Source organism: Bos grunniens, chromosome 7 (assembly GCF_055505025.1).
Source record: "Bos grunniens cultivar Pamir isolate PY7600 chromosome 7, Bosgru_T2T1.0, whole genome shotgun sequence".
NCBI lineage: Eukaryota > Metazoa > Chordata > Mammalia > Artiodactyla > Bovidae > Bos > Bos grunniens.
This window is the reverse complement of record NC_141171.1, coordinates 94,888,646-94,904,563: the sequence shown is the minus strand read 5'-3', so window position 1 is coordinate 94,904,563 and position 15,918 is coordinate 94,888,646. Positions and strand designations below refer to the sequence as shown.

Sequence of the window (15,918 nt, the reverse complement as noted above, 5' to 3'; positions counted from 1 at the left end):
AGATAATTAAAATAGTTTCCATAGTAGCCCATGAATAAGAACTGGATCTATTCCAAAAAACAAGGTGATGGCTAAATGCACTGTCCAATGATCAGCAATTTTATTAATTCTTTTTTAACAGCAAAATCTCCTAATATGGATGGAAAATAAAACTAACATATTAGCAATTAATTATTGCATAACTCTGTATCTATGCCATTGTTGTGTGGGTTTTCTGTGCCAATGTGCCAAATTCTGCCACTGCAGTATTGGATACAGTCAGCCCACAGGTAGCACTGGGTGAATTTACATAGCAACAATAACCTTTGAAAAAATATCACACATTAAAATTGATGAGAAAATAACAGTTTTCTTTCAAAATGAATTAGGAGGCTAGGCATAAACCTTCAGCTTCCTAAGATTACTAAATAATTAAAGTGTCTCAGACTTTAAGAATTATATGGAAATGGATCTCTTTCTCTCACACAAAGAATCATTGTTCTTGACAGGGCATTAACAGCTAATGTGTCTTGAATAAGTCTCTTGCATGGAAAAATTACAATTCTGAATCATGTCCTTGCAAATTTCACTATCAACCTAATAAATTCAATGAGAGAAAATGGGATTCATATTCATACCCATTAAATGTTCTTCTCTCAAAGTTGAGAAACACACCATTTTTTTTAAAGGGACTCACAAGGCTGTCATCTATCTTTGCATATATTCATCATCACTCACAAAACAGTCTGTTTTAGTTGAGTGAATAATAATAGTTATTAATTCTGTGTTATTTTATTATATATTTATTGTAAATACATTTATGCAATTATACATTATTATACAATTGTATAATAGTAAATAAATTTCAAACAAAAGGTTTGTTTCTCTTGATGTTGGGGGGCACTCAGGGGTTTCATGGACTTGAGGTTGTGAACTTTTTTGTAACCATTTTCTAGTCTGTTAGTGAATTCATCACTGTGGAAGCATCAATTTTTAGAACTTTGAATACCTAGGTGACAGTGACTGTAGCCCTTAACAGAATATTTGCTGCAGTTTGGTTTCAAATAAAGACAGGCTTTTTGATTTAATTCAAGAAATAGTTACTGAATGTCTACCATGTGCAAGGCATTGTGCTAGGCTGGAACTTGAGGTAACTCCCTTAGCAATCAAAATAATACTACCACCTCACATCTCCTCAAGCATAAACTCCTTCTACTACTATACTTCACAAAATTAAAAGACGATTTGCTACCTTGCGGAAAAAGCAACTGGGATAAAATAGTTTAGTTTTGATTATACCTCTAATGGTTTAGATCACATTGACTACTTACATCAGATAAGGAGGAGATTTTCATTACACTTTTAGAGTAATTTAACATCTCAACTTAAGTGACTAACATTTAAAATTTTTTGTAAGCTGTTGCCTTTCAGTATTATACAGAAAATACAACCTGGACAAAATGTCATCATATACGAAAGATAAAGTGGGTGGATTATCCCCCAGTAAATCTTTCATTAATAATTAACTAAGTAGTCTCTGCATTGAACATGTTACCATGTCCACAACCCTTACTGAAGAGGTGACCCAGATGACTACACTGTGTAGGATTTAAGGTTTCTCCTATCTTGTCAACTGGCCAGGGGTGGGCACCTGACCTGAGGACCAGACCCTTGGGTCCTTAATCTGGTCAGTGATTATGATGGAGTCTGGGATGAAACATGTGTTGAGCCCATCGTCCTTGTTTATAGAATTTGAATTCGGAAAGAAAAACAGGTAACTGGTGATTCTCTAGAATGCAGCTATGAGGTTGAGAAAGTCAGTAAAAGGAGATGGATCTTGAGTCAAAAAGCATCGTGCAAGTCAGAGTTCTAGCTGGAAGTAATGTAGCTGAGAAAAGACCCAGAGCTGAGGAGACAAACAAGTCATAAGTTAACAACAGAGAACCAGGATAAAGTTCTCCTGACTCCTGCTTATTGAGGTCCTTAAAGCTGTATTAGAATCAGAATTATTCCCAGTTCCATCTTTTGAAGCTTCCCTGGTAGCTCAGATAGTAAAGAGTCCGCCTGCAATGCAGAACGCCTGGGTTCGATCCCTGGGTCAGGAAGATTCCCTGGAAAAGGAAATGGCAACCCACTCCAGTATTCTTTCCTGGAGAATTCCATGGACAGAGGAGCCTGGTGGGCTACAGTCCATGGGTTCCCAAAGAGTCGGACATGACTGAGTGACTAACACATTCATTTATTCCATCTCTTGAGATCAGTGTTAACAACAGTCCCTGTTCTTAGGCTGATAATCCAAATTCCTTTTCACTGCATAATTAATCTTTTGATCCATTTGCAAACCTTCAATCTATGTTTCTGAATATATGATTTACCAAGCCTATGAAGATACACAGTGACTTTTTTGGAAATATTTTATCTTAAACCTAACGCAGGGCCTAGAAGGTAGGAAGAGCTTAATCATGATTGATATCATTATCCTCTAGGTCACTCTGATCAAATAAATTCATTTAAACTGGGTAACTTTCATGGTAATGGGGGTATGAATGACATCACTGTGGGAATTATTTAAAATCTCCTGGGTAACTAAAACTTGGCAGATTAGCTCAGTGAGTTGCTGGACATGGTATACTAAGACAGCCAAGTTGTTGCTGTGATGTTTTCCAGACCACCTGCCCTTGTGTGGACAGAATTTCCTATTATGTGGGTTCTAATGAAAGGGGAAATGCCCTTGTCCATTACAGAAGCTGAAGTGTGGGTGATAAGCCCTCTGGCTATGACCCCAGGCACCTGGGGAGTAGGCTAGTGACCTGGGTTGCCCATTTGACACCCAGGTCCTGGGATTCTGAATCTTGAGAGTGACAAAGACATAGGATCAGCTAGAGATGCGTGATAGCAGCAGTGCCATAGCTGCAGTGATCTGACCGGCCTGTTTCTGGGCGTGACTTTGGGGTGCTCTCAGACCTGGAGCCTTTTCTGATTCCTGTTTTCTGAGTCTAGGTCTCCAGCTTGGTTGATTCTAAGGATCGAGTTGAGTGACCTAAGGATTTTTTTTTTTTATTTCTTGCTCAAGACTCAGTAGAGGGTAACCTAAGATTTTAGTGGGCAGTTTCTAACATGAATACTACCTTAGAAATCTTGTCATTTGGGTTAAGTGTCAGCACAAAACTATCACTCATTCAAAAAAGTAGTTTTTTTTTTTTTTCTTTAAATTACTTTGTTTATTTGGGTCTTCCAGGTCTTAGCTCTGGCATGTAAGATCTGGTTCCCTGACCAGGGATGGAACCTGGGCCCCTTGCATTAGGAGTGCAGAGTGCCAGCCACTGGACCACCAGGGAAGTCTCAAAAGTTCATAGTTTTATAAAGTGGATCAGTATTTTTATCTTTGCATCTACCTATATATATATACACCCAAAACTGCTTAAAAAATCAATTTATAGAAACAACAGTCAAGCTCAATATAGAAATAGGCGCTAAACTTCGGAGGATCCAGCAACTTTGTGTAGATATTCTGAGACAGTTTTGCTGTCGTAATCCTCCACTTCTTTTGAGGCTTGATACCCATAAATAACTTTACAAAACTATTACAAAATAGGATTGACATTTTCTCTAGTGCAAAAGGTACTTTTAAGAGTCTGTAAGAAATGTCAGGGGAAGGACTGGACATACTGTCCTCTTAAAGGCATACTTTCAGAGCTTGAAAAGACTAGATTCTAATTGGAGCTTTTGTATGCAAAAAAAAAGAAAAGAAAAAGTACTGCATATAACAATGAGAATTCTGAGAATTCTTATAGAAAAAAGCTACAAGTGATCTCAGACTGAAACACATTACAGGAATTGCTGCTTGAAGGCGTTTTTTTTTTTTTTGCAAGTAAAGAAATTTTAATTTTTAGTAATTCAAACATGGATATTTCATATGCTAAATATTCAGTTTCTCAATATTCAGCTTTCTCACTTTGGCATTTATTAACCACAACTCTTTATTACTTTGTGAATTTTACAAAGATGGTAAATAATATCTGTTGTGATTCTCTCGAAATTCAAATATCTCCAAGGTTTGATTACAAAAATTTGTCCTTGAAACAGTTACTTTTTGGTTTATTTTCAGTCCAGTTCTATAAGTCTAAGTGCATCCTCTAATTCTTCCAACTTTCCAAGCCAGATCTATCTATAAGGTCATGGTAGGATATTTCTCAATCAGATTTGAGAGAATTTATTAAATTCCCATAATCTTCTCCCAGATCTCTTTCTGCAATAATTTTTTGTAAAAGTTCATTAGGAAATTTAGAAAAAAAAAACTGATTAACAAAAAGCAAATAAAAATCACTAATTCTACTACAGATGGACAACCACTGTAATATTTTGGCATGTACCTTCCCAGTTTTATCTAGTGTGTGTATGTACAATATATATTTCAAAAAAGGACATGCAACATACTGTTTCATAATTTTTAAATTAAATTATATGTTTTTGGAATACCTTTGTGTCAAATGCCATTCTCTATCAGTTTTTAATTGCTTTCTAATATTTTACTGTGTATATATCTACCTCAGTTTATTTAATGAATTCCCTGCTCAATTTTTTAAACATGTGTTAAGTATTTGACACTTAAGATTTGGGTACTTTTAATGAAATAATGAAAATAATAAAGTAATTTTTGAAAATAAATACATTTCTTCAAAATGTTTTATAAAAGCATATGACAGAAATAAATATCCTTTGCCACTGATTATAAAATTAGTTCTATGGAGGTCATGTGGGGCCAGTCATTTTTAGAAAGCTGAATTTTCCTGCAGCTTAGTTTCTTTAAAAAACACACAAACTCCCTCACATAGTTAATAATTTGGGTTACCACTGTACTTTGCTTCCTAACTACTTTAATAACTAAGGATTGTCATGATGAAAACAAGCTATTATTCTGGTTTATAATATTTGCCCTTAGACTAAATTAGATCTCAATTTTTTTGTAGTTCTTTTGTCTGCCATTAATGAGTTTTGTTCTTCCTGTGTTGACAGATACCAACTTTTAATTCCTCATCTGCTTAAGCAATATTATTGCACATAATTTTTTTAAAGCACATTCTTGTCTTGCTTGAGTCTAAAGAATACAGTAGATACTGTGGTTGTTGCTTTATTTTTAATATTAAGAGTGCTGCTTTACCTATGTACTTCCAGACATTTTAATATTCTTCTTTAGAAACTGTAGGATGAGTTAAATTTTTAATATATTCCTTAGAGAGTAAGTATCTTGCTTTTTCTATTTTTTTTTTATACCTTACTTTTGAAATTCTGCATTCTGGCATCATATTAGAAGAAGAGCCAGATGCTTCCTGGCTAACTGGAATAGGATGTAGTCAGTGAAAGAGCCAAGTGGCAGGATGGAAAGACTGCTTAGAAAACAAGTGAAACGTGAAAGGAGACAAGTTGGATCAATCAAGTAATTACACGAACTCCAAAATCTGATCTAAAATCACCACGGGACTTGATTGGAGGGCAAGAAATATGTTCAAGGATGAAAAGAATAGAACAGAACTACTCCAAGGTTAATTTTTTTTTTTTTTACAGAACAAAAATTTTATGGAGATTCTCATATTCAGCTTCTCTGCTGAAACAGGCAGGCTGTTTTCTGCCAGTGCCTCAGCTTGTTCAAGTCCTTCTCACATATTAAAGTTTTACCTTTCATGGCTTCCTTACAGGAATTCGGGCTTATCCAGTGTCTTCCAAAGGGTTTTCAGTTTCCTACTTGGTTGCATTTGTTCAGAAGTCTTCTTCCTGTCTTCCACCTAAGCCTATTGATGTTCTACTTTTGCAAGTTTATCAAATCTAAAAGGCTAGTAATATGAAATGTACTCTTTTGAAAAATATATACTATTAAGAGAAAACACTCCCAAGAAGACTATAACAGAATTTTGTAGTCATCAATTGTAAGATGCATTGCAACTTCAGATATGTTAAATTGTGGGGAAAAAAATGTGCACCGTAGAATAGACAAAATGTAGTACTTTACAGCTTTTTCTCCCACCCCTTGAAAAAAAATCTGGATGTGTTTGCTTCTTCCTTTAAACATAACTCACCATATTTTGTCCTATACTGTAATTTTTTTAGACTTTTAAAAAAAAATCTCATGTTTTAAACCGTAAGTCACTTTAGCCAGGTCATATCTGGCTAATGCTAACGTTAAATTAAAAAGTGAAATCTCCACCTTATTAGATATCTTCAGGTTCTTTGAAAAGTAGATTGGAATAAATTCCACGAATGGTCAGCACTGGCAAAAGGGCCCCCCCTTTTACACTTCACTGAGAGCAGCTATACACAGGACCTTAAACTTGAGTAATTAAATGGGAAAAAAATCTAAGAATCGTAATGAAATTGTAGACTTAGAACTATCACTGGTATTCCAAGAAACTGGCATAGGAGTTATGGTAGACAGCATTCTGAAGATAGCCCCAGTAGCTGCTTCAACCAGAATTTGCTAGATATCAGAAGCAAGGGTTCTGGAGCAATAAAATAAAATAATAGCAGGCTTTTTCACTATCAGCAGTCATTCTGGCAATGTACTCAGAATAATGCAAGCTGTTTTAGATACTGAATTTCATTAAAAATGACAAGGTATGTAGCTGTGGGGTTCTAAAAATGCTTCTAAAATGACCAGAGGAATGGATATCTTTTTCCATTATAAGGAAAAGAATAAAATACACTCCTCTTTAGTATGGATAAATCTGATCTAAGTCAGGTAGGATCCTGTTGTTATTGTTCAGTTCCTAAGTTGTGTCCGACTCTATGACCCCATGGACTGTAGCCTACCAGGCTCCTCTGTCCATGGGATTTTTCAGGCAAGAATATGGGAGTGGGTTGCCATTTCCTTCTCCAGGAGATCTTCCTGACCTGGGATCAAATCCAGGTCTCCTACATTGGCAGGGAGATTCTTTACCACGGAGCCACCTGGGAAGCCCCACGTACGATCTTAGATTATACAGTTAAAATAAAAGTAGAAATGGATGAGATAAACACAGACTTATTCATTGGGCTGCAGAATTGAAAGGGACCCTATGGTTGCTGTTCGAGTTCTGCTGCTTCCCTCTTGGCCACTTAGGTTCTAGTTAGAAAGCCTGTGCTTCTGGTCTGGAGGCCAAGGGAACAAGAAGATGTGAGAGCAGCCCATGGTTTGCTGCCTTTTGCCGGTTGTCAAGCTCAAGCTAAAAAGTTTGCCATAGCAATTGTCTCACTTGGGAAGTAGGCTTCTAATTTTTCATTTGTCTCATGGGATTAAGTACGGCCTATTGTGACAGGTTTCAGAAACACATTAAGACACATGAATTGAGAACATTTATGCAGTAAGATGAGAACAACAGGAGTAAGATGAAGTGCCAGGGCATCTGATTTTAGCTTTTAAACTTTTAGCTAGGAAAGATAGGACAGCAGTTTGCTTATATTTGCTCCTGATTTGCTTAAATTTGCCACTAGAGTATAAGTTCCATGAGGCTAGAGATTTTTGTGTTTTGATCACTACAGTATTCCCATCACTTAAAAATAGCATCTGGGACTCTGTAAGTGGGTTAATAAGTATTTTCTGAACGGGTGTTCCATACATGATTTTACCCTTGTAACTTTAGTAAGGATCATCTTAGTCTTAGTATTTTAAGGAATGTTACTTAATGTTTACCTTCTTTAATGTACTGATCTTAGAAATCTAGTTTTTAATATATCTATAAAAATCAATTACTCAAGACCTTCTAATTCTATACACTTCCAAATTAACATTTTCTTTGATTTTGTTGATTCTAAAAAAAACTGAAATACTACTGTTTAAGTGGATCTTAACCCTTAGAATATGGGACAATAAATAAAATTCAAAATGCAAGCTGGTGACTGCAACCATGAACTTAAAAGATGCTTGCTTCTTGTAGAAAAAGTTATGCTCAATCTAGACAGCATATTAAAAAGCAGAGACATTACTTTACTGAGGTCCATCTAGTCAAAGCTATGATTTTTCCAGTAGTCATACACGGATGTGAGAGTTGGACTATAAAGAAAGCTGAATGTTGAAGAATTGATGCTTTTGAACTGTGGTGTTGAAGACTCTTGAGAGTCCCTTGAACTCAAGGAGATCCAACCAGTCCATCCTAAAGGAAATCAGTCCTGAATATTCATCAGAAGGACTGATGCTGAAGCAGAAGCTCCAATACTTTGGTCACTTGATACAAAGAACGGACTCATTGGAAAAGACCCTGATGCTGGGAAAGATCGAAGGCGGGAGGGGAAGGGAATGACAGAGAATGAGATGGTTGGATGGCATCACCGACTTGACAGACATGAGCCTGAGCAAGCTCTGGGAGCTGGTGATGGACAGGGAGGCCCGGCATGCTGCAGTCCAAGGGCGGGCAAAGAGTTGGACATGACTGAGCGACTAAACTGAACTGAAAATGCCAGTGATGCCTTGCAGTGTGACATTCCTAAGGCCATGATGATGAGTATAAAGTATTTAGCTTGAGATCATGGTTCCTCGCCCTTTGCACTATTGACGTTTTCAGCTTGTTCGTTTTTTGTTTGGAGAAGTGGGTGCTGTCCAGTGCATTGTGGGTTGTTTGGCAGCAGCCTTGGCCTCTACCATCTAGATGGCAGCAGCATTCCCCCTGTGCTGTCAACCAAAAGTGTCTGCAGACACTGTCAAAAGTCTTGTGGGGGTGTCAAAAATTGCCCTTGATTGAGACCACTGTTTGAGACTTTGGGGATGTGATGATGAGAGGGTAACAGGCAGGAAGGCCAGGGGTCTCCAAATAGAGGAAATAGCCTGCAAGTGTCAGACATTTTTATCTCTCTTAAGCGGCAGGAGGAAACAAACTAGCAATATTTTTTCCTTCTCTATACAAATTTAAAGAGAGGTTTCTCTTAAAATATTGTGTTGCCATAATGACACCCGGTTTCGCCTGAAGTTAGCTATTCTCGAGTCTAGAGATAACCAATGCCTTTTTCTTATGGAAATGTTTGTCTTAAGCTATGCTAATGTACTATGCCTTTACCCCAAACTCTGTCTCCAAGTCGGTTCCGCCTCTTGGCCCAGAACCTACTTGACAAACCAGTATGGATATTGTTCCCCTAATCTATGTAAATGAAACTATTTGTATGGTGGTCTGCCCTTCTTCAAGATTCAAGTTAATCATTTTATGGCCCAGGATAAACCATTTATCCCAAAATGCATCTTATGGGTGAGGGGCCTGGTGCCATTCTGAATTTTAAGACATTGCTTTCTTTCATTAACAGACTGCTAGTGACTATATAACATCCAGCTAAAGACTAGCAGGGGGGTATTCTTTCTGCCCCCTTCTGATGCCTATGTCAGAAGCTTTCTCTATCTCCTTTATACTTTAATAAAACTTTACTACACAAAAGCTCTGAGCGATCAAGCCTCGTCTCTGGCCCCGGATTGAATTCTTCTCCTCCGGGGGGCCAAGAATCCCGGTGTATTCGCGTGATTCAACAACAACCTTTCAATGACAAAAGCTTTACCCCATAGAGAAAGTGATCAAAACACCTTAAGAATTAAGTACACGTTTCCTTTCAATTGCTAAGAAGATACAGAAAATTTGAACCTAATTAGACTTATTATGAGCACAACACCTATAATGTGAGAGGGCAGATTAATATCAGGATTTTATAAACCATGTAACCGTACTCCAGTGAGGTCATAGAACTTCAGAAAGAAAGAATTTTTAGAGTCATCTAGTATACACTCAATGGCACCCCACTCCAGTACTCTTGCCTGGAAAATCCCATGGACGAAGGAGCCTGGTAGGTTGCAGTCCATGGGGTCGTGAAGAGTCGGACACGACTGAGTGACTTCCCTTTCACTTTTCACTTTCATGCATTGGAGAAGGAAATGGCAACCCACTCCAGTGTTCTTGCCTGGAGAATCGCAGGGATGGGGGAGCCTGGTGGGCTGCTGTCTATGGGGTCACACAGAGTGACTTAGCAGCAGCTTAGCAGCAGTGTACACTCATTCAGTGAAACTGGCATCCTGAGTAGATAAATAACTTGCCCTGGTCTTATAGTTAGTGTCATCTTAACGAATGGTACCACCAACACGTGTTTAACAGTTGTCTGGAAGAAACAAGCATGTAGCCTTTAAAGTTCCCAGTCTGATGTAGTGTAGTATATACAGGAAGGGACACATAGCTGGATTAGTGTCCCTAAACTGGTACAAGAAGAAAGCATCACATGATGTCGAGAAAAGAAAGAGAATTGGAGCAATAAACTAAAGGGACTTGTAATCCTGGCTGAAAATACAAACAGGTTCAAAAATTGCTTTACCACTTTCAGTGGTAAAGGTAGCACAATGTTATAAAAACTAGTTTTGAGAGTCAGTCTATCAAAAAACACTGAATGCACCTATTTATGATGTTTTATAGTGAGAGACCTTTTTTTAAAATTTATTTTTAATTGAAGCATAATTGCTTCACAGTACTGTGTTGCTTTCTACCAAACATCAACATGAGATATGTTTCCCCCCCCTGAAACTCGTCTTTAAACTTGTACAGAAAAATCTGAAAGATACTGTGCTGTAACTCATGCAGACATGCCATTCACAGCAGCCTTAACCTATGTGTCAGTCAAGTGCCATATGTGGGCACATACAGCAGAAATACAGTCTTGACAGTTTATTTAAGTTTCCTAAGGGTCACAAAGAGTCGGACACGACTGAGCGACTGAACTGAACTGAACTGAACCTAGATAGCATGTTAAAAAGCAGAGACATTACTTTGCCAACAAAGGTCCGTCTAGTCAAGGCTATGGTTTTTCCAGTGGTCATGTATGGATGTGAGAGTTGGACTATGAAGAAAGCTGAGCACGGAACAATTGATGCTTTTGAACTGTGGTGTTGGAGAAGACTCTTGAGAGTCCCTTGGACTGCAAGGAGATCCAACCAGTCCATTCTAAAGGAGATCAGTCCTGGGTGTTCTTTAGAAGGACTGATGCTAAAGTTGAAACTCCAGTACTTTGGCCACCTTATGGGAAGAGTTGACTCATTGGAGAGGACTCTGATGCTGGAAGGGATTGGGGGCACGAGAAGGGGATGACAGAGGATGAGATGGCTGGATGGCATCACCGACTCGATGGACATGAGTTTGAGCAAGTTCCAGGAGTTGGTGATGGACAGGGAGGCCTGGCGTGCTGCGATTCATGGGGTTGCAAAGAGTCGGACATGACTGAGCAACTGAACTGAACTGAACTGAAGCTCTGGTGAGAGGATCAGTAAATGAAAATATGCTATAAGCAATTATTACACTGAAAACCATCTTTGATTTCCCAAATATCAATGTTTAAGTAGCTCTTTTCCTTTTATTGATTTTAACCCTAGGTAAAATAGAATATCATTGTTTATCAAATAATAAGCTGTAACTTTTTATTCCATTCATTTATTCATTAACCAAAACATTTAACTGTGTGTCTACAATGTACAGGCACTATGATGGCAGTGGGAATAAAGTAGTACAAAGGAGAAACAGGATCTGTGCACGCCAAGAAAGATTATCCCACTGAGGAATAACACTTAGATCAAAGTTTAACCATCTCACACAGAGTGCGACAGTGATACGGAGTACATTGCGTTCAATCTTAGATTCTTTTTCATTATTGGACTGACTGAGGAAACAACAAAAACAAAAAAAAATTTCAAACATGATAATATGAATGGGTGTATCTGACTTTGGATTAACCTTACTTTCTAAAAAGTAGAAGGATTTTAAAGAGAAACTGGTAAAACTCCATGAAATGAGCACATACTATTTCATTTAGAATTCACCACAAAGAAATTTAAATAACATTATTTAATATTTAAATTTTATTTAAAAAATTACTTAAATTTAAGGAAGTTAGCTTAAATAATAGCCCTAAAATTATACTGCTGGTTAGTAGTAAACCAAGAAACTAGGATTCAAAAGTAGGCAATCTGATTCTAGATTTCTACTCTTACCGCCTATGCTTGGTTGCCTAATTTTGAGGACTGAGTAAAATGAAAGAAAAAAATTACAACAGAAAACTAAACTTGGAGAGAACTGACAAAAGCAAGTAACAAGAAGATTATAGTCTATGAAACAAATTTTAAAGTAAATAAAGCAGCCATTGTATATATAAATCAAAATAACTCATGGACTACACAATTTTATAGACCTTTAATGTTTAAAGAAAACAAAATTACTAGCATATAAGTAATTTCAATATTTTAAGAAGGTTAAAGAAAGCTAAAGATTTAGCCAAATTAACACAATCTAGAGGTTAAGAGATTTACTTTCAGCTTTGCGGAGAAATAACAGAAGTCAAAAAGGGTACATGTATGTATTACAGTAGTGGGCTGTCTATGAAAATCATTTTTTAAAACTTTTAATTTTAGATTAACGTATAGCTGATCAGCAATGTAAAGATAGTTTAAGGTGGACGGCAAAGGCTATCAGTCATATGTATACATATTCATTCTCCGCCAGAGAATCACTTTTATTTTATTTTTTACCTGATGGAGTGATGTCCTGAAGTATAGTCCAGTTTTCCAAATTTTTGTGTTCTGTAGCCATGCTTCTCCATGACATCCATCCATGTTGTATAATTTGGATCTAAGCCCTTAAAGTTATTCCAAGATTCTGTTAAGTGAGTGAAGAGCCCACTCCACATTGCTGGTGGAAAAAAAAAATGGGATCAGTGTAAACAAAGCTTAACAATTTATTTTGATGACTGAGACAGTTATACCAAGAGAGAAAAGAGATGACTAGTTCAGAGCTCAGGCTCTGCAATAAGATATACCTGCATTAGGTGTTTCACCTAACATTTTTGATTGTTACCTCGTTTTATTCAGGGGAAAACTGAAATGAGTTCCTATTTCCGCTTTACAGGTGAATCTCTAAGGCTTACAGGTCAGGTTGTTTAAGGTAAATAGATGCAATTAAATATAAAGCCTATCTTACTTGAGTTTCTTTCAATCATAAAAATAATCACTATGTATTTATTGGTCAACTTTCCACGTTGGTCAAATGACGTACAGATCTCATTTTCCCAAAATTCCCAAGGATTTTCCTTGTTTCTTGTCTTGTTACCGGCTTGCCACAAAAAAGTTAAGTGTACTTTTTAGTTATGTCTTCTCTCTTATTTTCTACAGCTATGATTGTTTAGTCAATAAGTCTTTTCCCAAATATTAACAGGACTAAACAGAGAAATAGACACAAATACTAGGGGACTTCAATATCCCCACTTTCAACAGCAAATAGATCTTTCAGACAGAAAATCAAAAAGGAAACACTAGACTACCTGTTAGAACAGATGGACTTAACGTTTTCAGAACATTCCATCCAAACACACAGAAAGTACATTCTTTTCAAGTGCAAATGAAATATTCGCCAGGAATATCATATTAGGTCATACAACAAGACTGAGTAATTACATTTACTAAGACTTAAATTCTTAAGAATTTAAGAAATTTAAAAATCAATCGAGCATCTTTTCTGACCACAATGATATGAAACTAGAACCAATTACAAGAAGAAAACTGGAAAACTCACAAATATGTGGAGATTAAGCAACATGCTCCTAAACAACCAATGGGCCAAAGAAGAAAAGAGAAAAAACGATTTCAAGACAAATGAAAATGAAAATACAGCACAGCAACACAAATGGCATGCAGCAAAAAGCATTTCTAAGAGGGAAGGTCATAGCTATAAATACCTTTCTGTGGTATCAGTCGTAATGTCTCCTCTTTAATTTCTGAGTCCTTTCTTTTTTTTGGGAAAGTATAGCTAAGGATTTGTCCATTAAAAAAAAAAACAAACTTAGTTTTTGAGCTTTTAGTCTCTGCTTCATTTATTTCCACTTTGATCTTTGTTTTCTTTCTTCTACTAACTTTGGGCTTAGTTTGTACTTTTTTAAAAATCACTTGCTCTGCAGCTATGTTCCAGTCATTGACCTTGGTCCTGGGGACACAATGTTAGTAAGGCCCCAGTGTGTGGGGCTTAGCTTTGGTAGTTACCTCATTGTTGCTGCTTTTGTGGGAGGTAGCACTATGGCTATATGTTGCTATAAGTGCTGTGTGATGCACATAAACCTGATCTGACTGATTCAGCTCATGAAAATGTTCTTATTCTCTCTAGAATATGGTGTATACCTTAAACTAACACAGTGTTTTATGTCAATTATATCTCAGTAAAGCAGGGGAAAAAAGCCTTTTCCCTTTTCTGTGTACACATGTAGTAGGGTTGAATCCTTTTCTCATCTAACAAAATGCTTTCTTCATGAGAAGTGGAATAGGGTATCACCTGGCATTGAATCCCAACACTGCTAGCCCTTTGATAAGTTATATAACCTTCCAGTACTTTAGTTTTCATCTGCAAAATGTTTATAACAACAATTTCCACTTTGTGACAATGTGGATAATTATATAAATTAAGACCCGCAAAGGCAGTTAGAATATGGCCAGGCACGCAGTAAGAATGCAATACATGTGAGTTTTTATTACGATTATTCCCTTCTCTTTGTTCTAACTGTTCAAAATAGACTTCTTCCAGGAAAAGGATCACCTAACATTTCTGAAATCTTTAGAGTTCCTTGAGCACTTTTAAAATCCATTATCTCATTTGATGCTAGAACAGCCCTGTGAAGGACACAGCGCATAAAAGCATTCTGCGATTAGGAAACGGAGGGGCGCGCCTGACATAGTCCATTGAGGACCGGAACCCAGTCCTCACCTCACCCCAGTACAGCTCTCATTCCACTTGCTCAATAAAGAACAAAAAGTGAACAAAAGTGTTTGTAATACACCTGGTCCTTCATCATGGAAACATCATTTATAATACACTTTAGGTTTCTTTTAATCATCAGTGATTATATAGTTGGTAGTGCTGAAAACATAGTCACAAAATAAAAACATGTGGCTCAAATCATGGAGAATATGATGTCAGGAACTTAACGGACAAAAGAAAATCATTGGGTGCTATTTATGAGTTCCAGTGCAAACCATCATAAAGTGGAAGAGAAAGACAACTCTATCAGAGAACAGAATTTATAAAAATGTCAATTTCTTCTTTTTTTCAGTTAGTCATGACTTAACTGCCTATTTCTTAAATTACTATAATAAAAGTAAACAGTTAGATTTGGGGTAGAAGTGAATTGAGACCGAAGGAAAAAATATCTAATCTGCAATAATACGGAAAATTCCAGGTATACCTGAGAAGTTTTACTACTTTGTAGCTCAGATGCTAAAGAATCTGCCTGCAATACAGGAGACCTGGCTTCGATCCCCAGGTTGGGAAGATCCTCTGGAAAATGGAATGGCAACCTACTCCAGTACTCTTGTCTGGAGAATCCCAAGGACAGAGGAGCCTGGAGGGCTACAGTCCGTGCGGTCGCAAAGAGTCAGACACAAGTGAGTGACTAACACTCCTTCAGTTCAGTTCCTTAGTATACTTTACAATCCCCTCCCAACCACTTATCTCTTACTGAAAAATTGAAATGGAACTCCTCTGGGAAATATAAGCATTTCCGAATTTGCCTGGAGAGCTGAGATTCTTAGTCACAAGTCATAAGGAAATGAAACAACAGATTTGAACTAAACACCATTTTAGGTGATAAAATTTCTACTCTTAAAAAAGCCCAATACCCAATGTTGTTGTTTAGTCACTAACTCACGCCTCACATTTTGCAACCCCATGGAGTTGCATGCTCCTCTGTCCATGTGATTTCCCAGGCAAGAATACTGGAGGGGCTGCCTTTTCCTTCACCAGGAAATCTTCCCAAGCCAGGGATCAAACTCACGTTTTCTGCATTAGGAGGCTGATTCTTTACTGCTGAGCCACGAGGGAAACCCCAATACCCATTACATACCCTAAAACACATCTCACATATATTCAAAAATTTTTATTAGATGCCAAATACGATTTACTATCCTATTTTGGAGTATAATCT

General features: G+C 37.1%; 2 protein-coding genes across 2 annotated transcripts in view; one reads left to right on the top strand and one right to left on the bottom strand.

Moving 5' to 3' along the window:
* SKIC3 (SKI3 subunit of superkiller complex) overlaps positions 1-15,918 on the top strand; it is a 159,340-nt gene that overhangs the window by 30,828 nt on the left and 112,594 nt on the right. The gene's annotated exons all lie outside the window — the stretch shown is intronic.
* The window catches only part of ARSK (arylsulfatase family member K), a 58,980-nt gene that overhangs the window by 31,867 nt on the left and 11,195 nt on the right, over positions 1-15,918 (bottom strand). The window contains exon 3 of the mRNA XM_086413189.1: positions 12,485-12,644. Coding sequence (XP_086269315.1) covers positions 12,485-12,644 — 160 coding nt within the window. The remainder of the gene's footprint in view (positions 1-12,484; positions 12,645-15,918) is intronic.